Source organism: Dermacentor silvarum, chromosome 2, assembly GCF_013339745.2.
Source record: "Dermacentor silvarum isolate Dsil-2018 chromosome 2, BIME_Dsil_1.4, whole genome shotgun sequence".
Lineage (NCBI taxonomy): Eukaryota > Metazoa > Arthropoda > Arachnida > Ixodida > Ixodidae > Dermacentor > Dermacentor silvarum.
This window is the reverse complement of record NC_051155.1, coordinates 236,362,568-236,386,586: the sequence shown is the minus strand read 5'-3', so window position 1 is coordinate 236,386,586 and position 24,019 is coordinate 236,362,568. Positions and strand designations below refer to the sequence as shown.

The 24,019-nt window shown below is 50.4% G+C and overlaps 1 protein-coding gene across 2 annotated transcripts in view; it reads left to right on the top strand.

Annotated features, from left to right (window-relative positions):
- The window catches only part of LOC119442887 (electroneutral sodium bicarbonate exchanger 1-like), a 215,272-nt gene that overhangs the window by 24,830 nt on the left and 166,423 nt on the right, over positions 1-24,019 (top strand). The window contains exon 1 of one of the 2 annotated variants that reach the window (XM_037707935.2): positions 15,081-15,688. The exons of the other annotated variant lie outside the window; for it this stretch is intronic. Within the exon in view, the coding sequence (XP_037563863.1) occupies positions 15,669-15,688 (20 nt within the window). The 5' untranslated portion in view covers positions 15,081-15,668. Of the gene's footprint in view, positions 1-15,080; positions 15,689-24,019 lie in introns of those variants that run through there. 2 annotated transcript variants of the gene reach the window in all.

Below are 24,019 nucleotides of genomic sequence, written 5' to 3'. Positions count from 1 at the left end.
CGTTGGAAAGAGCACGGACAACCATGCCTCAGCGCCAAAAGATGACAATCAGGTTCATTTGAAAGTCGAAAAGATGACAAGGATACAGAAATTTGCTCATCAGGTGCAAGAGTGAGTGCAATTACCCGCTGTCATCTGCGCACGTTATCTGAACAGTTACGATATTATCAAGAATAAGAGATGAATGCGCACTGTATACGCGCAAATAACTAGCTGAATCGTGAGGGTCGAGTACTAAATAGCTTACAATGTACTACGTGACAGTGAACTATTTAGTGGAACCGCACCGAGGAACTTCACTTAGCAAGGCAACCACTGCTGGAACAAAGAGCAATGACTGAATTCATTGTTAGGATAACATAGTTTTAGAACAAGGCACATAGCTTAATCAGCTCCGAACTACTGTGAATACCTAGTCACCGTCTATTTAAGCGATAGGGTTGGGCAAGGCCGTCACCACGTGATCAAACATGGCAGCCCCACGCAGTTCGCCGGCCGGGTCACGCAGCGTGGCTTAACTTTTGAAAGAGCTGGCTAGGTGCATGGTGCCCTGTATCTGCCTTTTGAACGTCGATATTAGAGATGACAAATAAAGCTTCAGCGTACTAAAAGTTACAGCTTGAGTGATATTGTGAACAAACATTAGCAAGAACTTGGAAGCAATGTTTTTATAACTAGTTTGGGCACTAACTAGTGTACGTAATACGGTCATTTACGAAGGGTTGGGGGCCAGAGAGCGCAGTTCCTTAACTTTTGACTGGCTACCTGGTTGATCACGCGTACGATGCCCGAATAATGGCTCTGGCGTTTGCCTCAAGGTCACTTGAAGGTAGCCGACAACGGGAGCTAAAATCATGTCATGCTTAATAACCGCCACTTTAGAGAATGCATCAATACAGAAGCGCGTAGCGTCGCTTCAATGCCGCTGGCAAAAAAAAAAAAAATGACAGTTTTTCCTTCAGAGCTGAGTGACGCGTGTCGTGCGCGGCCGCTGCTTCATTTGCATGATGCCATGCTCACAGTGTCCGGCTGCGTTGCGCGTGCGTGCCGACGATCGGGCGCCAGCGTCGCGCGAGAGGACAAGCGAAGCGGCGCCTGCCGTGCGGGAGGCACGGACGCCTTGACGTCTATTGAGCGGGCGGCGACGTCGCGATGGTCAATTGGTGCGCTCGTTGACTGCCGCCGTCGATATTACTATTATTATTGTACTCCAGGGGAAGGCATCGAGAGAGCCACGCGTCCGCCCAATCAAATCGACTGACAGTCGGGGCGCAGCTCGTTGTTGCTTGGCGGCTGGCCGCCGTCCAACTGTGCGCATGAATGCATGCGGACGACCGCAGAACGACTCCGCAGGATCAGTGGGGACTACGACGTCTGCATGCGGTGGTTCGGCCGCGTACGGTATGACTGCGTATAGGACACGCGGATCCTTGCTGCGCGGTGAAGCCATTTCGCGGGAGATGCCGCTTTACCAGCAGAAAGGCTGTCCCGCGCGGGTTTTAGAATGCGAGCCAAATTTTTTCCGTATCATGTGCGGTTCCTGTGGTCGCGATAAAGCCCTGTTTGTTTATCAACATGCCCAACTTCCCGCGCTTGTTTGTTTCGGTCTTCCTAGTATCTATCGGCCTTCGCATTACTTTCTGCTCTACTGTTAGCTACACATGTGTGTACATGCATATACCAGATCTATATGTCTTAAAGCGTACTAATTATAAATAAATAAATAAATAAATAAATAAATAAATAAATAAATAAATAAATAAATAAATAAATAAATAAATAAATAAATAAATAGCGTATACATGTGTTATTACACATGCGCCAGTACCTCTCTCCACTTTTCCAAAAGTCCTCCTCTTCCTTCACTATAACAACTTTCGCTGGCAGGTTGTTCTGTATACTTCTCATAATATTGCGAAGAATCATTTGCCTAATTCCAGGCGCATTGCGGTATAGGTGGGTAGGTTCTTGTCTCGCATCGTTTCGGGCTTCCTCAATAATATTAATACTACTACTACTAATAATAACAATAGTAATAATAATAATAACAGTAATACTAAATTGCCCGATGCTGGGGTCAGCTCGCATTCCCCACCTCGTAGTGCCTATAGCGCTATATGCGTATAGCCTATAGACGCTCTGTGATACTGCACTGGATCCCTACTGGTAACGGAACTGTGTGCAACGTTTCTTCGCCGGAGTAAAAGCCACACACAGTCGTCGTGCCGTCATCGTCTTGCTGCTGTCGTCACACACGCACCCGCCCGCTTCATGCGCACAACTGCTCGCCTTACGCAAAAGTGTTGGTCCATCTGGTATATACCGCTTTACTGAACACGAAACGGTGCTATCCCTCTCTTTACTTTTTTCCTTTTTATCCCTTAAACGCCCTTCCCCCGGGTAGGGTAGCAAACCGAACGTGCTTCTGGTTGACCTTTCCTTCCTTCTTGTCCACCAACCTCCAAACGGTGCTATAGATAGCTAGCTACCTGCAAAATTATATATATATATATATATATATATATATATATATATATATATATATATATATATGTGTGTGTGTGTGTGTGTGTGTTTATGTATGTATGTATGTATGTATGTATGTATGTATGTATGTATGTATGTATGTATGTGTGTGTGTGTGTGTGTGTGTGTGTGTATGTATGTCCTTGCGTGCGCCATGGTGATGAGGCTTAACGCTACGTGAACTCGGCGCTTTGCGTCGCAGTCAACGGAATACGCGTACAAAATTTGCGAGTTCCAGGAGAGAGTGCGTGAGTCAGCACGTTATAACGATGCACCCTATATAGCAGCTGCGGCCCCTTGGTGACCGCAGCTGTGGAATCGTGCATTGTTTTCGCGCCGCGGTGGTCCCGAGGTGTATGCCACTGAGAGAGCACCGCCAGCTTGTTGCCGTGTCATGCAAATATGCAAATGGGCGTGTCGACGTTGCGGTGATTCATCGCAGTGCAGCTGCTTGTGCAATTTGTCAAGAGCTCACGCAAATCGTGCATGCAGTGCAAATCACGCAAATCGTATACCAGTTGGAAGAGTCTCTCGTTTTCACCGTTGCGCACACCATTCAGAGCGACTGGTTTGTCGATAAGGCACAATCTGCCGGCAAGCGTCTCCGAGGTCTCGCTGTTCGCGCCGCCGATCTAGACGCCATTACGAGGTCACCGGCCGCGTGAGCGCAGACACGTCGTACGTTCGCGTGTTGCTCTGTTGTGTTTCGTATCTCACTTCGTTGTGCACCATTCCTGCTACTCTTTTTTAAAAATTTAATTGCCTGAGGCTGATACATGCTACGGTTTACTGTGATGAATACTGTCTTTGTGTGCTCCACGTGGAACTCGCGGCGTCCGATGGCTAAAGATACGTCCGCACACGCCGCAGCGAAAGTGGGCAGGCAAGAAAGGGTCCACCGCATCCAACCTGTAGTTTGCGGCCGTTAGTGTGAATATTGATCTGCCTGCAGCGTTGCGCTGACTGCACTTCGAGCTCGTGGGCTGTTCTTTGTATTTTATTTTATTTATTCAATTCACTGCCAGTTCCGGCATAGAGAAAAGAAATGCTGTGAAAGAACTTCGAGCGTAAACTGTACACTTTAGTAAAGCGTTTCCCATTTGTTTTGCACCATAACATATACGTAATGGTAACACGGTAACAATAACGTACCTCTATAGCTGCAGTCCTCATTTTCTTTTCTTTGCAACGGTTTTGTTAATTTTGTTTTTTAGCTTCGACTTCCCATGCTTTCGCCGATTGACTCTTCGCAAACACTCCTACTTCTTTTACCGACGCACACACAAGTGAACACACACTTGTTTAGCCAACACGCACAACAAGGAGTGCACGTGTAGACGGCCCAGCGCCTGATTCCCTCCGTACTCCTTTTGTGGTCGTCTGTCTCGCGCAAGAATCTGCTTGTTTACTCTCACGCACCAACTAGCCCAGTAAGATGTTCTTCGCATCTCTCTCGCCTCTTCGGCCGGTGACGTTCGCGCTGCAGGAACTGCGAGGAAGATGACGCGGGAGTGGGAGGCAACAACGATCTCGGTGCGAGCGAAGGTGCCCGAGATATCCGAGACGGGCCACTTCCTCTGCGATTCTCATTTCGCTGCGGCTTGGAGGACGCGTTTGATAATTGGCTCATTTTCGATGCGCGACCTCGATTTCTCGAGCCCTCGGCAACCACCGCGCGGAGGTGAAGGACACACTCTGTGGCTTTGCGAGACGCGTCACCGCGATGCGAAACCGATTGGATTGTCAGTGCCTGCAGGATCGAAGGCGGTCTGCTCATCGACTGCTTGCGTCGCGGAACACTTTTAGTGGACTTGTGCGCGGGGAGCCGCACGAACGTTTTTTGGGCCGGCAACCGCGGATGGGTGCTATATATCCTTGTCTTGCGATGACAATACCACCGTGTATGCGGCGCGCCTCTATGATAGAAAACGCCAGATTTCTACTTTAAGCATGAATTTTGCTTTGTTCCTATACGCTGAAAAAAAAATTAATAATTGAGGAGGCTGTAGACTTAAGTTCTTGACCTATTATTGAATATGAAAGAAGGAAAGCTTCTGGAAAGTTCTTCATTTGGTAAATTTTGATTTGACCTAGCCGACTTTTTTTTTTTCTTAATCACCGAATCACCTCGTGCGGTGTAAGCATGCATCTGCGGACGCCGGCACAAATACATCAAATAACGACTTGTGTCCCATTCGGAAAGGTGAGACACGTCGTGCCTCTGAAGAGCGAAACGGAATGAGTGAGCCGTATCTGTAGCATCCTGATTGGACGAATTTTCCGGCTGTTATTTTGGGCTCCTCTACGGTTCCTATATATATATATATATATATATATATATATATATATATATATATATATATATATATATATATAGGAACCGTAGAGGAGCGCAAATAAAGCCGGAAAAAATATATATATACACAGGTGAGAAGGTGAGATGTGTTCTATGTACTGCTGCACATGCGCACTCACTGGACCCCAACATCGTTCTTGCGGCACGTCGCGATAACTAAGGCAGCCAGGTCGGCGTAATTACGCAGCTCCCTACTTTCTATGGGACCTGGGTCATTCGTTGCGATTGGACTCAAGATTAACTACATTGTGAGAATTGTCCGAAGTTCAATTCGGAATTCAACGATGTGCGTCGGCAAATCCAGCTGGGCAGTACGTCATATACCGAAAGCGGATGGCACCCATACAGTGTTAGCAGAGTCGGAAGCGGCTCCTGGAAAGACCAGCGGAGACATCAGGAACTTTAAATCGTAAGCCGTCCGTGCGTCACGCTTCAGAGCGATGCAACAGTTTTGCTTCCGCCAGGCACGGGCGTGCTTTCGCTTTATCGAGGATCAAACATCGGATTCGATCGTGCGTGCCAAGCGAGCCGTCGACGCTTCTCAACCGCACCCTCGATTTTTTCCGCGCCATTTTCCCGTGACGGCGGTGCATCCGGGCAAGAACGATTTTTCCGTCATCGAGGAATAGCGCTTTGTTTACGCTCCGTTAATGGATTAATGGAGCAGTTCCAGCTGTGCGTGTGTGTGTGTTTCCCATTAACTTATCGTACTAGCATTGGCAAAAAACCGATAGAAGTTCTGAACCTATACTACGCGCGGCATCCGGGTGCTTTTCAGTTGTTGAACGATCGCCGCACGCACGGTTATGAGTGGTTTCTTCTTCCTTCTGCTGGTGCGAGCCCGGCTTAAAGTATTGTAATGTGCAATGAAACAACCAAGTGAACGAACGAACGTCGTGGTCACCGAGAGAATACCACAGGGTCGTCGACACCGTTTCGTTCATCCTCACAGACCTCAGTCAGCCGTGTGTGTAGCATGTAGCCCGGCTCTGACATCTTCGTACGGCGCATACCTATATGTACAATCAGGAATTGGCCGCGAATCGGCTGGCAAATGCGAACGGGAAGAGTCGTGGTCACGTGCAGTGTGGAAACGTGAAGTACAGGGCAAAAATGAAGGAAGTGATCATCCGTGAAGGATTAGAAGAAGAAAGAAATAGCAAGGCACACTAGGGCCGGCTGCTCGACGGGGCTGTCGTCCTCGTAACGTGTTGTTGGCTGGAAATTTTCCTGCCGCCGCCCCGGTCGCCCGTGCCCGCGGAGAAGACAGCCATCGTTGTTGCGTCGTCGTGGATTGATGAGGGGCGACGCGCCGTCTGTGCCGAAGACTGTTGTCCCTGCCGTTCCTCCTCCCCCACGGTGCGCGTGCTGTGCTGTGCGCAAGCTCTTTTCTGGCGTTCGCAGCGGACAAACACCACACACTGACGCGCGCACTCCTCCCATGCACACAGTGCACATACACACACGCACATACGCGAACTCGTGCAGGCACTCGCTCGCTCGCACGTAACGCCCACCACAGCTCGCGACAGCCGCTGCTCCCACACCCGGGGCCATGCCCGTGGTTGCCGGCCGCCGTGCGCTAAGTACCGCCAGTGGGCCGGCCTCGGTGATTAGCCGGGCACGCGTCGACAACTTGTTGCGCTCGCTCGCGTGGCAGCCGCGTGCCCCTCGCGCACGCCGCCGCCGGCGTGCGCGCGCTCCCGTGGCCGACAAGCCAAGTGCGTCCCTCGCGGCGCCTGCGTCCCGTCCCGCTGTTACGACGCTTGCTGCGGTCGTGCGGCACTCAGACGTATCCATTCACATCTGCACGGTACACCGTCTTTACTGTGGCGTTGATCATCGGGTTCTTTGGCGGGTGTTTAAATGCATACTGCGCTTCGAGGTCCAAAGGGCCATCATCCGACAAGCAAGACGGCGCGCGGAAGCCAGTGGGGCCCTTGCCTAGGGATTCCACCCATTGAGCGTTTTATCCTTCAATAAAGTTGTTGTTCTGTTCCCGTGCACAGTTGTTTTCCAGGAAGTTGCTTTTCCACTTAGGTAGCTTAGAGGGGGCGTGCTATAAGACTAGTAGCGTTATGACAGCTGGCTCGCTTCGGGCTTCCTTCCCACGCAGAGGCGTAGTGTTGTTGTTGTTTCTGCATTCCTGCGAGTTTTGGGCCTGCGAACAGCATTTTTGCCGCTGCGTGCTGACGCTTATCGGCGCTGTTGCACCCCAACACTGGTCTTTGTGAAGCACTTTAGAAGGGGCTAGTAGGACGGAAAGTACTTTGAGATGATTAGAGCCATCGGGACCACCTGAGCAGCATTGAATGTATGGAGCCTTTCACGCTTCGAGGGCGTATATGGACGCGAAAGACGCGCGGCGAGCAGAACGAAAACCGGCTGTGTACACCGAACGGACGGGGTGGCCGCCATTTCGCGCACCATAGACGCTTCCTCCGAGGTGGAGTAGGCGGGTAGGTCTCTATTGATGACAAGTCTGTACCACAGTGCGTCTACTGATGACAAGCACCTGAGTGCTGCGAATTGGCCCGTAGCACGTGCGCGAATAGGCGGTCCCGTTCTCCTTTCCTTTCGTGGAAGGGGGGGAAGCGGTGCTGAAAAGGTGCGGCCTTCCTCGCTCGTATACTGGCATGAGCAATATTGCAGGTCTACACGGAGGAGCTCACAAGGTGTCCGCCAGACTGCTGCTTCAAAGCAACGCGAACACAAAGCCTGCGAAACACGCGCACGCACAAGCACGCAATCACTGACACACTCAACACACACAAGCAAACGCAAGAAGCGAGCAGTATAGCCGAGAGAAAAAGTTTACTTTTCGCTTCCAGTAAATGCACGAGGTGGACGAGGGTGGTTCTTTGAGTGACAGCAACGTAATTTGATCGCGCCAAGATGAAGCTCGCGATAGAAACCTGATAGTTTGCCGCAGTGCCGTGTCACCGGTGCCGCTAACGAGGGACTGGCCTTCGGATAGCGCCTTTTGTCAAAGCCCGTCGTCGCTGGCCGGTTTTCAGAGAGCCCGCGTGGTCATGGGTGCCTCCATAATTAAAGGAACATAATTGGCTCGCGATTAAATACACTTAGCGGCCTGGCATTCGGGCGAGTCTATAACGTGTCTGCATCAGCTTTGCTCGCTAATACTGATCAAACAGAAACACGAGCGTTTATTATCTGACACTCGTTTTTCTTAGCTCAAGGACATAAAATGAGGGGTTGCGAAGAATTAACGAGAAAAAACAATAATAAACAGAAGTAGTCGGGAAAAAAACAAGAAAACAAGCAAATAAGAGCGTGTCATGGTCGCTTGCAGCATCCCCGAGGCATCCGTGAGGTAGCGGATCTCGAGGCGCGAGCAGAGCATGCTGTATGTACAGTGAAAGCATGGCATAAAAATAACGATAATGACAAAAAAAAAGTAGCTGATGAGGCTCATGGCGTAATTGACAGTCCCTTGTCGCGCTGGTTCTATAATATAGCCCGGGAGCGCGGTTTACTTATATATACGCTGACAGGTACGCACGGAGCAGCCGAGGGTCCACTGCAGCCACAGGCCGAAAATGCTTCGTCTGGTCGTTTGCTTTAATTGGTCGCTTGTTCCTAATTAGTTGGCTATTCGCGCTTAGACCTATGTCGCAGCGGTGTTGGACATTGAGGCGGGGGAACATGTTTTGCCTAATTACATCACCCCAGCGATTTTGTTGCGATGCCTTCCTCTCGATTCTGTGCCATGCACTCTTATCATCCACCGTTCACGGCCAGCTGATCCGTTGATAACGCGGGCGGAGCGTCGCTCTGACCACTGACGGAGGGTGCATAAGAATAGCATCGGAAAAGGGCATCGGTCATCGATCGCTACAATATCGCCGCACTGTTGGGGCCAGCTGTGTAAGATACGCGCGCAGGCTGAATGCCGGACTATCGAGCCGTCGCTTCTGCTCTTCGAGTGCCAGACGATGGTGCCCGAGAACGCACGACCCGTAATTTGCATGCACTATACGAGCGCAGAGAGCTCATAAGCGCGGGCCTCGTTTTCTGTCGGCAGTGTCCCTTGGATTGCATTCATTCCTTATCACCTGTCGCGCCGAGTGGCCGATCGCGGCTATATAACGGCGATGTGTCGCTGTGCGAACCAGTGACGCGTCAAACTCAATTGAAGATTCACTGCAAGATAAGACCTCTTGTAGATATGCTAATGGCAGCATACGCGGGATCGTATATCCGGCGCTAATGCCTGCTGCTGTCCACCGCCGTGGCTTGTGGCTATATCGTTCTGGATGGTGAGCACGGAATCGCGGGTTTCACTCTCGGGTCCGGCGGCCGCATTGTGATAGGCGCGGAAGGCAAACACGCCTGTGTATATTTATATAATCGCAACCCAGGTGGTCAAAATTGATCCGGAGCTACGCCCCCCGCCCCCTTCTTTCACCCACACTGCAGCGTCTCTGATGGCCCCCGGTGTGCTCCTTTAGGAAATTAAACCTCACGAATTAGAAAAGATCACCGGCGACGAGCGTGTGCTGCAAAGGTTAGGCGACCATATTTTCACCGCGTCCCTATTGCAAAAACATGCACGTAGCTAAATATAGCGTAACCGCTCGTGGGGACTGTTCAAACGGAAGGAAACGGACGCAGGAACCATTTGCCCTGTCCCATGCACTGCCACTCTATTTAACTACCACACGAACCAACCAATCCACAGTTAGCTCCCTTGTGTAAAACAACGTAAACAGTGGTTTTCGCGTGCACTGCAGTGACGTCGGCACGCCGGCAGAAACCGCCGCTGAGAATCGGGTGCTCCGTCATCCAAAGTTATTCAATCATAGTGGTTCCTAAACTTCACTTGACACTGTGGGCAAGCTCGGGTACCTTGCTGGGGTTAATTGATTGACGCGCCACCAGTGAAATCATTATGAAACACGTCTTCGCCATCTCTTGCCTCAGGAGTGCTTGAAATGGCTATAATTTCACCTAAATGAAGGTGCTGATTGAAAATGTAGTTTATTTCGCTTTGCTAGTAGATATTTTGTTTCTTAAAATGAATGATTGGTGACGGCAAGTTGGTGATCCGTCATAGCTAGCGCAAAATGCAGTCAAGGACTGAAAGAAGAAAGCATAGACAGCGACGAAGCGCTTCGCTCGCCCTTCCGCTTTTCCATCCTTGTGTATATAGACAGCCTGTCTGCGCGCGTGTGTATCCTTGTGCGTATTTGTGCGCCAGCTGTCAACTTATTTTGTTGTTGTGCTCGAAAAGTGGCGCTTAATATAGCCAGTCTCGTTGTCCATATAGCTGACGCGACAGACAGCAGATCCCCTTCCGCACCCTCGCGCGCTGTCCGCTTATGTCACTATATGTTGTCTGGAATTGGAAACACGTACGGGGCCTGTATGGGGATTTTCGCAACTGGTATACATGATTGAGGAAGTCCCCGGCTTACTTTCTTCGCAATATGGACGCGGCTTCAACACGGACGTCTGGTTCTTGCAGTCCGCTTGCGTACCGTCGCCGGTAGAGCAGGTGGTCATCTGCAGACGGCACTTTATCTATCTATCTATCTATCTATCTATCTATCTATCTATCTATCTATCTATCTATCTATCTATCTATCTATCTATCTATCTATCTATCTATCTATCTATCTATCTATCTATCTATCTATCTATCTATCTATCTATCTATCTATCTATCTATCTATCTATCTATCTATCTACTCACGCCGTCGTGTCGTTTCTTTAACTGGATATATATCAGGATATACATGACATGTATGCATAACATGAGATGACAAGAATGACCTACGTTCATGATAGGACATGAATGACTGTCATGCCGTATACGTCATGACATGCATGGCATGGCAGCATGCTATGATGCATTTGTGGCATGAATGACAGAATATGGATGACCTAACTGATGTCATGCCATAACATGTATGGTATGAATGAATGACGTGCATGCGTCGACATCAATGACATGACATGCCATGACATAAACATCATCATCGAAGCGCGAGAGAAGGGCCCGGCTGCATGCACGCCTCATACAACATGACGCGTTTCGCCGTTGTCATTACGGTGTGTCGCTACATTTCGTCGACAGTCAACGTGAGATGATTCCTGCCCGATTTTTTCTTCGCAAGTTTCGCATTCCGCTATTGCGGTGCTATTCTGGAGACTCTCCAGTTCCTCCAATATGTCGAAATTCGCCCTGTCGCAGCTCCCGGTGGCCGTGCGCCATCTCTGATTGACTTAGCATCAAAATGCAGGCATGACGGACTTTGACAGTATGACAGACTTACGAGGTTTAACATCCTCACAACTGCTCAGTGAGTCACGAGGGAGACGCTAGTAGAGGGCTCCGGATTAGTTTTGACCATATGGGGTTCTTTAACACAGCCAAACCACGGTATAGTCGAACGTTTCTGTCACTGCACGAATGGGGCCACCGCGGTCAGGAATCGAACCCGCGTCCTCGAGCTCAGCAGTACAGTGCCATATCCATCCACTAAGCTATATATATACATGTCCTGTTCTATACTGCTACCGCCAGCGATTCGCTCACCTGCCAACAGCTTTCCACATAGCTAATCCGCGCACCGTGCATGCACATGACGCAGCGGCTTTGCGAGCACAGGCGGCGGGATCAGAACTTTTCACGAGCGAAATTAACCATGAAACAAATTGTTACTCTCACAAGAGGAACTTGCAGCATTCCAATGCTGCCTTTGTTATAGCAGAGTATCGTCACGGCGACGGACAGACCCGTCGCGCGAACCGCCTGGCCGAATGGTCTGAAAACTTATCGCGTAAGAAGTGTATATATCCGGCCATTCGCGCTGCGCACTTTCTCGCCGACGCCGTGTACTCATTCGCGCGTATATTTGTTTTGTTCTGTTGGCCGAGCCGTGCGTCTGGGCACGTGTGTAGCCACGCACGGCTGCGCGAGAAAGTGAGAGAGCTCCTCGAAATAGACGGCTCGCATAGTTGCGCAAGTGCACCTCCCTAGGAGCGCATCTCTGTAGCTCGCCTATGCTTCGGGATCACGGATGCTGTTGAGCCGGCTATGGCGATGGCCGTGGTACGGGTATAAAACGCGTCTGCATTCAGCTTTCTTCTGACGCCTGACTGATGGGCTGAAAGCGGAAAAAAAGAAAATAATAATAAGAAATGAATATATTCGAGGAACCGGCGTTGTGAACAGACGGTCCACGTAAGCTCTGAGCTCGATTGCAGGTGCTTCTTCGAGCAGTCAGGTGATCCGGCGGTTCGGCCCTGACGAAACCCGCTTCCGTGTATTCTTAGGGCATGGAGACAGTAGCGGAGTGAACCTTGAAGTTCGCTCTTGCAACGCACGGTTCGGAGAGAAGCGTGTGAACACCGTGCCCAAAACTTTGCTTCTGTGAGTGCACGAGAAAAGTTATTGGCACCCTTTTTTATCTTAACCTCTAACTTCTTATTCACTCATTCCCTTTCCAACATCCGCCGCTTTCTTGCTTCCTTTATTATGGCACATACGCACTGCGGGGCACTGGCCAAGAAGACGGCGGTTTCTCGCACACTATCCTTTGTTTCTAAGTACTCTATTTTATTTTATTTTTTCGAGCAGGCAGGCGTGGTGCCCCTCCTGGTGCCAGTTGCCAGTTAGTTCTTTTTCTTTCTCCTATCTGTGACCATTTTTATTATTTGAGGCAAAAAAGAGGCAAAAGTTGCAGTGGAATGCGAGTGTACCTAGTGGCCCATTTTGTGGTCGAATGTTTCGAAACTGTCTCGGGGCTTAGATTGAACGGCTTACTACTGACGGGATTCAGTTGCGCAATTGCAACGGGCGCCCCAAAATTGTAATTAACTAATTATAAAGCAGTTCATACTTTTGCTCATAGCTTTACGTCGTAATTTATAGTTCAGCTTACGTTGGCCTATTCAGGTAAACGAGCTATAGAGGCAAAACAGCGATTTACAGCCGCCGCCTGCTTTTCAGAAAAATACGTTCGAATACGTGGAGAGAAAAAAAATTATAGAAAACATGAGAGGTATAGAAAACAACACTCGTATCAAACCATCGCGATGGCGTGTTTAGATAGGGGCGAAAGTGACCGTGCGGTTTGATTTAGGTGTCCGTTAAAAAAACCCTGGGTGGCTACAATTAATCCTCGGAGCCCTGCAGTGTCTCTTATAGGCAACGTGACCGCGTAGCATTTGGACGTAAATGCCCATGAGTTACGCTATTTTGTACGTACTGCTTGGCTGACACTCCAACAGAGATACGCACGATGAAATGTTTTCCCTTCTCGCGTATATTTCTCGGCTATCGCTGCAAATCGCAGTTTTTCCCCAGTTTCGTCAAGGGGGGCGACTCGTTCGTCGGGGCTATAAATGCACACTTATCCCCGTCGTAATGCTCCATCGTAGCACGCCGAGCGTCGTTCGGCAAGCCCGAAACGCCGCTTTTGTTCGCTTTCCGCCTCTCGTTATAGCTCTGTAAGACCGCTTTATTCCTCGTTGCGAGTGCCGATTCAAGCTATGCGACACTCATCGCGTAAAACCGTGGAATTCCCGCGGCAAGTCCGAGCCTTGCATAACTACGCGAGTGGGCTTTAATTTGCTTCTTCGTTAATTACGCATGCCAGGTTTCTATGGGAACGTTTTCTTTTACGTTACCTAGCACCGGGCCCGGTTGTCAAATGCTCGCATTTGGCTTCAGATTGGTTTTCTTGATCTGTTTTTGCTCGCAGGTTCTACGAAGGCAGCTCTGTACTTGTTGCGCAAAGCATTGGTTACGTGACTAAGGTGCTAAATTTGGATGTTCCCAAGAACTTTGTGTAAGAATGCGTAGATTTGCTCCGCCGAAGGTTCCCTTTCGAGTCGCTGTTCGGTACGCACGGAGTGCACGAGCATCACTGTTTCGCAACCCCATTGACGTCACTGGAGCCGCCGATGCGCTGCAGGTCCAGCGTGGCCCAATAAAGCGCATCAATTGCAATAGTTGTGGTTTCGTTGCTGTTATCGCTCTACATTTTTTTTTTTTGAATGCGTATCATCGCTAGAGTGAAAACATTAGCGTGGCATTATACATAGAAATGATACTGAGCAGGCTGAACAACACGATGAATGCCGCCTTACACACCTTGTGGATAACTCGAAGATGTGCGCCTCGAGGGAGCGTGTAGGAAGGCTCTTTTCGCTTTTGCGCTGCCGGTTTTGCGAAGGCACCCGCTCAGCGAGTGTTCGTGTATGTGGCATCTCCGGCGAAAATGTCTAAACGCTTGGGCCGAACGCGCATTTCGGCCAGCTGAAGATACTCGTGCTAGTATAGGTCGCGGGTACCAAGATTTGTGAATAGAGTCCTTATTTACCTCTTCTCTTCTTTTGCGTGTGCGCGTCCCCCGTACTGCATTGCTTTAGTGCGCCTTCTTCCCATCCCGAACACTCCCTTCTCTTTCGTATACAGGATCGTCTCTCTCCCTCTCTTTATGGACCACAAATCGTAGCCCGGTGCCAGACGCAGTGCATGTTCTCCTCCCCTGTCCCTTCTCCTCCCCTGATCCCGTCCTGTGCTTCGCCAAGAGCACCTCTTTCACCCCCCCCCCCCCCCCCCCCCCGCCCTCGTCTCACTCGCCCACGAGGCGCGCCCCGGGCCCTGTCTCACGGGGGCGCGATAGATCGCTAGAGGCGCAGAAGCTGCTGGCACGGCCGACGCACCACCACCCACGCCAGCGCGCCGCTGCCACAGCAGCAGCAGCAGCAGCAGTCAACGCCGCGCACTGCGCCTCGGCCGGCGGGTTGCACTGGCAGCCCTTGTCACCATGGGGCGGCTGGCCGGTTGTTGCTCAACGAGTACTATACGAGCCGCGCCGCCAAGGGCCTTCCTTTCACTGGCGTTTCTGCGGGGGACACACCACTGTTGGCCCCCCCTCCCCCTTCACTCCCCCGCTGGTGGTGGTGGCGGTGAGAGTCGTCGTCGCGAGGATGGAGAGGCACCTCCTCCTCCCCTCCCCCACCATCCTCAGCTGTGCGCACACACACCGCGCGTCGTCGTCTCCCTTCGATTTCCCCGCGGGTGCAAGCGGGCGCGGGCGCGAGGGAAAGCGAGAAAGAGTGAGACAGGGGGGGGGGGGGGGGGGCGAGAGAACCTTAATTCCTCCGCTTGAAGGCACCACGCCAGCGTCGCGCTTAGCGTAACGCGGACGCCCGCCGCCTCTCAGACGACACCGTCGCGCGCTCAACGCAGATCCTTCCGAGTCGCGCCGGCCGCGGCTGCCCTTTTAATTTGTGCTCGCACCCTCGAGAAAGCAGGGAGCCGAACCGCATCAGAGGAGTGCTCCGGATCGCCGCCGCTGAGCTTCGTCGTTTTCTGAAACCGCTGCAACGCTACGCCAGCTGGTTTTGCAACTGCCGCAGTGATTTTTTGTTTTCTGTGTTTGTGTGGGTGGCGCAGTGCCTGCGCTGCTGCGTATACGTGCGCGTGGATCGTAATCTGTCGCCGCGTCAAACTTCCATCGCGCGGCGGATGCATGCCGGGCTCGTTTTAATAAACGGCTCGGTTGTTCAACGTGTGGTTTCGCGGCGCTCTTTTCCGGTGCAGTGTTCCTTACCAGTGCGCATTGTGTGCTCGGGATTGAACTGAACGACCCGAAGTTTACCTTGTCAGTGTCGAACCTTGGTTGGGTAACAGCCAGTAACAGCTGCAGCCGCGAAAGATCGGTAACCGTGGAATACGTCCAGCCGCAAGCCGCCGAAGTCGTCGTCGTCGCCCCAGCAACGCCGAGAACCGGCGGGAACTGCAGCCATGTCTATACGCTTACCGAGGTTAGAATGCAGATTTTTTTTTCTTAATTAGCGCCGTTCACAATTGTTTCGTTTACTTATATGGTTTGCATCTTCCGTGCTCGTCTATATATAGGGCTAAGGAGTGAATTGAATTTCGTCGCACAATAGTATATAGACTTACTCGAAGACAGATTCTTGATGGTTACACGAGGTGATATAGAGCGCCAACATCTTCCCGAGTCTCGAGTGCTCTGTCGGGAGTCTTCTATAACCGCGACCCTCTCAGCTTGGTTTCTTGCCTTGTCTGTGGATTTCGAACCTTCAGCTATAAGATACCCAACTCTACTAAACCATTACGCGGCAGATTAATGGCACTTGCTTATTTAACTGAATCTGAAATTTCTTGACGACAACGTCGTACTTTTTCCCAGACAAGGGCTCTCCTGGCTCGACTGTTGACGCTGTTCGGGCCGGTAAACATGTTTACCCGGCTTGTCTGGCTACTCGCCGTGCCTGCTGAGCGAGTGCTAAGTGTTCTGCTGTCGTCGCTGGCTGCTCACGACGCGCAGATTTATTGCCCAATCTTTATGTATGGGATAACCACGGCTCTCGCTAGCCGTTGGAGGAGTAAATGCCTATGCAACCCTTCCAGCTCTCACTTTCGTTTCTTGTACATTTATAACACGTGGCAGTGATCAAGAACAAGAAATTTAGCCACTCACTTCGTGCATGACCGCTTCCTGTCAGGCATGGAGATCACCTTCAGTTCACCCACCACCGCTAACATTATTATTATTATTATTATTATTATTATTATTATTATTATTATTATTATTATTATTATTATTATTATTATTATTATTATTATTATTATTATTATTATTTGGTTATGTACATGCGACGGTATAATTCTAGCAGACCAAGCACCGAGGGATATATCATAACTTTAAGCAAAATGACAACATATAACCCGAACCTGTGACAACAGTTAAGGGACTTCACAGCAAATAAATAAAACGACACCACTCACGTAGCGCCCCCTCACAAAGCAGACGTGCGGCATAATGCGACTGTTAGGAGCACACGTACTGCAATGATAGCATTACATGCAGTGTGCGTGTTTCTTTATGGGCCAGGAAAGGGCGAAGGACGCAGATAGAGAATGGAAAATTCTGAAATAAATCCGGTTTGCACGCAGCTGAAGGGCATTACGGCATACTGGATTTGTCGTTTCAAAGCGCTGTCAGAGCTCTCTGGCGGTCGTGTACAATGACAGTGAAGGTATATTGCACATTATAGGACATTGGAAGTGTCGGTGGCGTGCCTATTTCTGCGATAAAGCTTCGAAGGAGCACTCAAAAACGACCACTCGAATGTGTCGGTAATATTCCTCTTCAATGTACCTTTGAGGGTATGCACGGCACGCGCATTTGCGGCGCTTACGAATACTCGATCTTCACTGGAGTTGTCGTCGCGGAGCAGCTTCGAGACATTTTTTTGACAAAGATCCTTCGTGGTGTGAAGGCTTCAACAGTGCCACCGCCGGCTGTGGCGTTCTGCTGGTTACTCAAGCACGAGTCGCGGATCGCGTTTATATTGAGACGAAATGCAAGAACGCTCGTGAATACTTGGATTTAGGAGCACGCTGAAGAACACCAAGTGGTGCCCTTCGCTACAACGTCCATCATCATAAACCACTGCGCATGCAGTGGCCTCGTCGGCGCCATGATTTTTTTGCCAGTGAATTTTAGGGGGAAGTTGGAGGGTGCGCCTCTTTATTCTCGCCATTCAGCCTTTTGATCTCGAGGGCTATTGAAGGGTTTGCCATGGTACAAGCACAACACGCTTCTTAATAAAACGTCCTTCATCCCACTAGGAGTTACTACTACTATACCGGCATGCTTTGCGGAACCGGTGCGTAATGAAACTCGCCGTCAAATCGCTCTACCGAGATTTGAAGAGTGCTGGCTTCGCTTAGCCATCAGGTTTCGTCACAGTATAGAAAGGCACCCACTGAGCGCGAACCATTTACGATAAGCGTCGAAGTGATCGCTGCCGGGACCGCGAGAGGCAAGTACCAATCAGTGGTATATTTTACGGCAGTTTCCAAGGCCTAACGAAGCGGTGACAGAGGTGAGGAAAAAAAAAAAGAAAAGAAAAGAAAGTAAGGAAGAGAAGAAAAAGAAAGGATAAATGGTTGATTCCCGCCGTTTAGTTAACTCGTGATGTCGATGACTGCGCGCCTGCAGTATATACCCAACTCCCCTCTTTGTTCCCTATTTTATTTCCCCATATATTGGCCTGCTTACAAGATTCATCCTGCTTCCCTAATTGGCTCACTATGCAGAAGTGTTGGTGCGCCAGGGAGGCTACAGCGGCAGCAGCAGGGCAACGCTGCTGTAACTGCATGTTCGCACGACGCGAAGCTAATGCGCGCGAGACGGGTCCGCTCGTTCCCCGGCGACGTGCGTATAATTAACGTTGAAGTCTCTCGCGCGGCCGCCAGTCAGTGGCACACGTCCCGGTCTACTCTGTCCTCTCTGGGGGGCACCTTTTTTCTGTGTGCTTTCTTTATTTCTTTTTGTTTATTTCTTTATGTTTTTTTTTTTTATTTTTACGCGCGGTGTGTTTCCACCTGTCACGACTTCGCGCCCTGTTGCCTTGCGAAACCCTGAAGGCACCGGATTCGAGAACGCGCTGTGCGTTTGAGGAAGGTGAATCTATAAGTGGAAGAACCAGGTGGAAAGCTTCGAGGTAATGCGCTACTTCGTTTCAGTTGTGTGGGAGTAGAATAAACTGAGGAGACGGAAATGCAGGTGGTTGTGTACAACAACAACAACAACAACAACAACAACAACAACAACAACAACAACAACAACAACAACAACAACAACAATAGTTTCGCCTGAGCTATACTTGGTTAGAGGCAGCATGACAGCCATATGTCGTGATGCCTCTTCTTTGAAGGCTGTGCGCTACATGAAGGCTACGCACAAACGCTAACGGACACAGACCTTCGTCGCCAAGTGATATACTAATGAACATTGGATCGAAAATCTTAATGATTAAGAAAGGACTCAGTACAAATAATGCAATGCGTGCACGATGCTGGACCCGTGAGCATCAACGCCTTCTTTTGAAATTCTGAAACAACAGAACTGCAGGCATCACAACCACATAACTTTTGTTAATACTTGTGCAGCTACCGTCGTTTTCCGATTCGCTTTATCTTCACCGATAGCTGCCTACTTTCTTTCACCGTACGTAGTTGATCGCCGAGATTGAGAGAGAGAGAGAGAGAGAGAGAGAGAGATGGTAGGGGGAGAAAAGAAATTCAGGTGACAGGTGTGAGTGGTAACCAGAATATTAAACTGTTGATAAATGGGCCCGTTTGAGTGTCTCATGAGAACACCTGCTCTATGAGAGGCGCCCGAGAGGAGGGAGGCCCTTGTTTATTCTTTACTATCGGGATTCATTTAACGTGCACAAAAAAATTAAGTGCAGTGGAGTTCTTGCTTCCCGCCCTCGTCAGATGAGGCTGAGAATCCAACCGGCGACCTCGGGCTCAGCAGAACGCCCATGCTATTGCGTAAGCAAGGGCCACTGGTTTTAGCTGGAGGAGCGTACGGTTGGTTACCCTATACAATGGGGCCAGTCGTTCTTAAAGAGCGCAGACGCGTCTTTAACGCTGTTTGAGCCAACTAGGGGCAAGAGCAGTGTTGTATTATATTATAAACGGAGAGTGGTAATTTCCCAAGTGCTGTTTTAGGGAAAAACATCTTAAGAGACAGTGACTGGCGTACTGCGTGCCAGTATTCCGGATTGAGCTTTTCGTTATCTTGCCACACTTGACGAGTTGAGGTTGTGAACTCGTTGATGTACCTGTATGCTTTATTCATGCAATGATCTGGTGGAGAGAGCACCGAGGAGATCGACATTTAATGTGAGGGATACTTGCAGTCACCTGTAGAGCTTAAATGAAAGTGCTGCAGAACTAGAACCATAGACCAGCGCGCGGACGGCGCCACATGAACGCCAGAGAGAAAGGGGGGGACCTGAGTTGGCCGCTGTCAGAGTCCGGCTGGCAATTCGGTTGCGATGCCGAGTACATTAGACTGGGCCCGTTGATGCGATTTATGTGGGTCACCAGCTGTGCCACTCTGTGGTACAAGGTCCAAGTTGGTATCGTTATGTAAGAAGGGCGTTCATTGTCTCCGCCTTCGTTTGATCGCACCCGCATTCCTCGCTTAAAGCTATATACAAAATGCTCTTGGCTCGCCACGACTTTCGTGGCGTGAACGACTTTACTACCCGCCATTTGTTGCGTAAATCCGTGTTCTTGAACTGCGCTTGCGATTTGAACAAAGGCCGGATATCTGAGACAAGCGCATACGGCGTGACAGCTACACATAAGCGGCGTCCGCGTATAGCTTCCAGGCTCGGCTTCACAGTACAGCGCGAGCCTCGAAAACTGCCGAGCCTCGCACCTCCTGCATGGGCGTTGGCGGATCACGCGTAGCGCGCGACCTTTATGGCCCGCGGCATTTTGCATCGATAACGCGTGCTGGAAGACTTTCTCTCCGGAGGGTTTTGCGGGATGCAGTTTTATATCCCGAAGATCGAATTCGCGAGAAAGCGACCGCCTTATACAACCATTACGCAATCGTTTCTCTGCCTGTCTCATGCATAAATGATCCATTGCAGTTCCTGCAGGCTGCCGTGAACAATCGAATCGCGTTATATATATTTGTTGCGCAACTTTGGCTGCCACAGTTTTACGGTCGCTGCGGGGAAAGTGGCCTCCGGCATGCCTGCAGGATATATCTCGCCACGAACGCGTCTTGAGTGCCTCGCCGCGAAATCCGCGCGGGTCTGTCTGTATAGTTTGCAAGAACGCCATCGGAAACTTGTCCGGGGATCGTTTATTATTTCGCTTCAGATACGAAGGCCGCAACGTTTCACGGTGGCTGAATGGTTGCGATGCTCCCCTGCCATATGCACGCGGTTGCGTGTTCGACCTCCTGACGCGGCGATACTGGCGCGGATTATAAGCACCAAGCGCCCGTATATTTTCGTGTCAAGTTCCCGAGGAGGCCCGGCATTCGGTGCGTGCCTGAGAGGACCGAAGTCAGGCGTAACAAGCGTCGAAGGTGCCGATTACTCAATCGTTCAGGTGTTCTCGCGCCACCGCAAGTTAAATGATTGCAGCGACACCCGACGTTCTAAATTTATCGATGGTCTTCAGTGCGGCGTCCTTCATTAGCCACGGTGCAGTTCTCAGATGAGAAATCGATCAATGGAAGGATGTTATATATATATAGTTTGGAGGTCGCCCGCGGAGACTGAACGTTCCGGAGCACCCGCCTCTCGCAGTGGCTTTGTTTGGCCTTCAGCTGCTGAACACAAGGTCGAGGGTTCGGTTCACGGCCACAGTTGCCGCATTTCCATGGGGGGGGGCGGAATGCGAAAACGTTTGCGTACCGAGACTTCGGTGCACGTAAGAGAAAGAACGCCATGCGGACAAAATTACTCCGATACCCTCCACTAGGATACCTGTAAGGACCGTCACCTTTGCTCCGTGAATCAAATCATCTCGTGGAGCAAAATCTTGCCTTTGCCGCGAGCGCGAATGTATCATGTGCACCTTAATTAGCTCATGACCTCCTCCAAGAATGCGCGCTCCGTGCACGAGAATGGGAGCACAGTTTAGAAGGTTACGTGTACGCATCTCTCTATGCTTCTTATCATCTTCAGCTTACTTTCGTGTTTTCTCAACATCGCCATTCTCTCAACTATAGTATATATAGTATAGCAGTCCACAGTCAGCGTCGCCCGGTAGAACTCTCTGTAATATATATATGCTTACGATGCTCACACGCTTTGGAAGCAAGCCCAAGTGTTTGCCGTGTGAGAGGTGCAGGGCTTCGTTGAACACAAGCTCACAGTGTGTGTGTGTGTGTGTGTGTGTGTTGTGTGTGTGTGTGTGTGTGTGTGTGTGTGTGTGTGTGTGTGTGTGTGTGTGTGTGTGTGTGTGTGTGTGTGTGTGTGTGTGTGTGTGTGTGTGTGTGTGTGTGTGTGTGTGTGTGTGTGTGTGTGTGTGTGTGTGTGTGTGTGTGTGTGTGTGTGTGTGTGTGTGCGCGCGCGCGCGCGCGCGCGTCTCTCTACAGTTTTCTTTTTCACTTCAATCTATATGCATGCCCGTTAGGGTAAATTGAAAGTCATAACTTTAAGTAGACGCTAGACAGGATGTGCTCTTCGCTTGCCATAATTTCCTCGGGCGCTTGGCAGCACGCCGTGTGTGTGTGCGTGCGTGCGTGCGTGCATATATACCTAGAGAACCAACCTAATGCCGGTGCCGCTGTCGCGTGAAACATGGCGGGGGCAGCCGTTGCCCTGCCCTCGTGTGTGTGTGTGTCTCGCAGCACCCCGGTGTCGTTGCAGCCCGTGGGCCGATAAAGATCGACGTTCGCTCGACGCTGGCGCGCGGAGGGTAATCCACGGAGTGGCGGTGCGCAGAAATAAGAAAGCAACAAAAGAATAAGGAGAAAATAAGAAATAGCAAGTAGGGTGGCCAGTGTCCGTGGCGGCGACGGTGGTGGTCAACTCCATGAGGGGCAGCCACTGCATTCTCTCACAAGGACAGGGCACGGGACAGCTGCAGGCGCTGCCTCCGTTTGGCAATTGGTGGCCGGATGCCTTGAAAAAGCTTCGTTTGTTCTTTTACTTCGTATACCACTCTCGTTTCAAGGATTCCCCGCCGTCGTCGGGCGACTGCGCGGCCGGCTAAGTAGCTGGCCGCGTGACGGCGCTGTGTTGAAACCGAAAGGGCAAGGTTAACATCTCCGTAAGCCCGAGGGGGGTGACTGAGCCAACTGAAATGCATTTCGACACGGGACGCGGCCGGGGTGACCTGCATATAGTACACCGCAATTCGTCGTTTCACCGAGCTTCTGTTTGTTTGCGTCCAATTTCGATTTCGTTGTCCCTCCGACGCGTCGGGAACGTTTGCCGCTTGTATAGGGCGGCCTCGTTCCGTAGGCCTAGAGCGCAAGTCCTTTAACATACGTTTATTTTGTATTTATGTTGTTCGTTTTCACTTTTCGATAGCCCAAAATCACTTTTTAATTCCCGTTGCGTTGCTGAGAACGAGGTCGCGGGTTCTATAACGGGGGCGAAGGGGCCGGGTTGCAAAAAGGCTCGTTTACCGTGCGTTGAGTGCACGTTAAAGAATCTCCGACGTGGTCAAAAGTAATCGAGGGTGCCCCCACTAATCATATCGCGGATTTGGTACGTAGAAACCCAGAAGTCATTAAATTAGTAAATAAAATAATGATTCCGTTCATCGGCAAAAAAATAATAAAAAATAAAAAGAAAAGGAAAGAAAAGAGAATTATAGTCATCGCCTCGCCTATAAGCAGTTGGTGAGAGCGATAATGCTGTAGAAGCCATGTTTACGGCGCACTTCTTATTGACAGATTTCATCACTTTCCCTTGCGTCCATTTGGTCGAAACATTTCTGACGTGCGCGAATGGTGTGCGTCATTCTTTGTTTTTTACGATCGTGTCCGCACGACTGGCGAGCCGATAAGTTAGCTTCCATGTATTCAAACGCAAGCACCTAACCGTTGCGCCATTTCCTTAACAGAGGTTTCCCGGGTGTTTTGCCAACTTCAAGTCTCTCGAACACGTATTCATTCCTTCCGGAGTCGTGACCTCTGTTAGCGCTACCAGAATGTTCTTCTGAAGCGCTGCTTAATGTGTTGAAAAGCTCGTCGTATGTTCGTGACGGCAGTCGAGTTGATTGGCTTTGAAATAGCACGCACGTGTCGTGTTGCTTCTCCACTACCGCGAGGCGGCGCCTTCGCATTTGTCAAGGCTGTCGGTTTAGGCTCCGCTGACCTCCTTGAAGCTCTTGGGTTCAGGGATCGATAGCAGGGGGAAAGTAAACATGTCCGCAATAGAGATTAGCAAGAGGCGATTGAAGGTTTGGTGGCAGAAAAGTAGGAAGACCACAAACAATGCAGGAGTACAAAAACAAAGTTCCCAATTATGGTTCACAAAGTTTGCTGCAGGAGTTTGTTTTTATAAGACAGGTGAGACATTAGGCAAAATACATACAGAGAGCTTGATTGCACAACCCAATGCCCCGTTTCAGACCACGCTCATACCATCCATCCATCCATCCATCCATCCATCCATCCATCCATCCATCCATCCATCCATCCATCCATCCATCCATCCATCCATCCATCCATCCATCCATCCATCCATCCATCCATCCATCCGTCCATCCGTCCGTCCGTCCGTCCGTCCGTCCGTCCGTCCGTCCGTCCGTCCGTCCGTCCGTCCGTGCGTGCGTGCGTGCGTGCG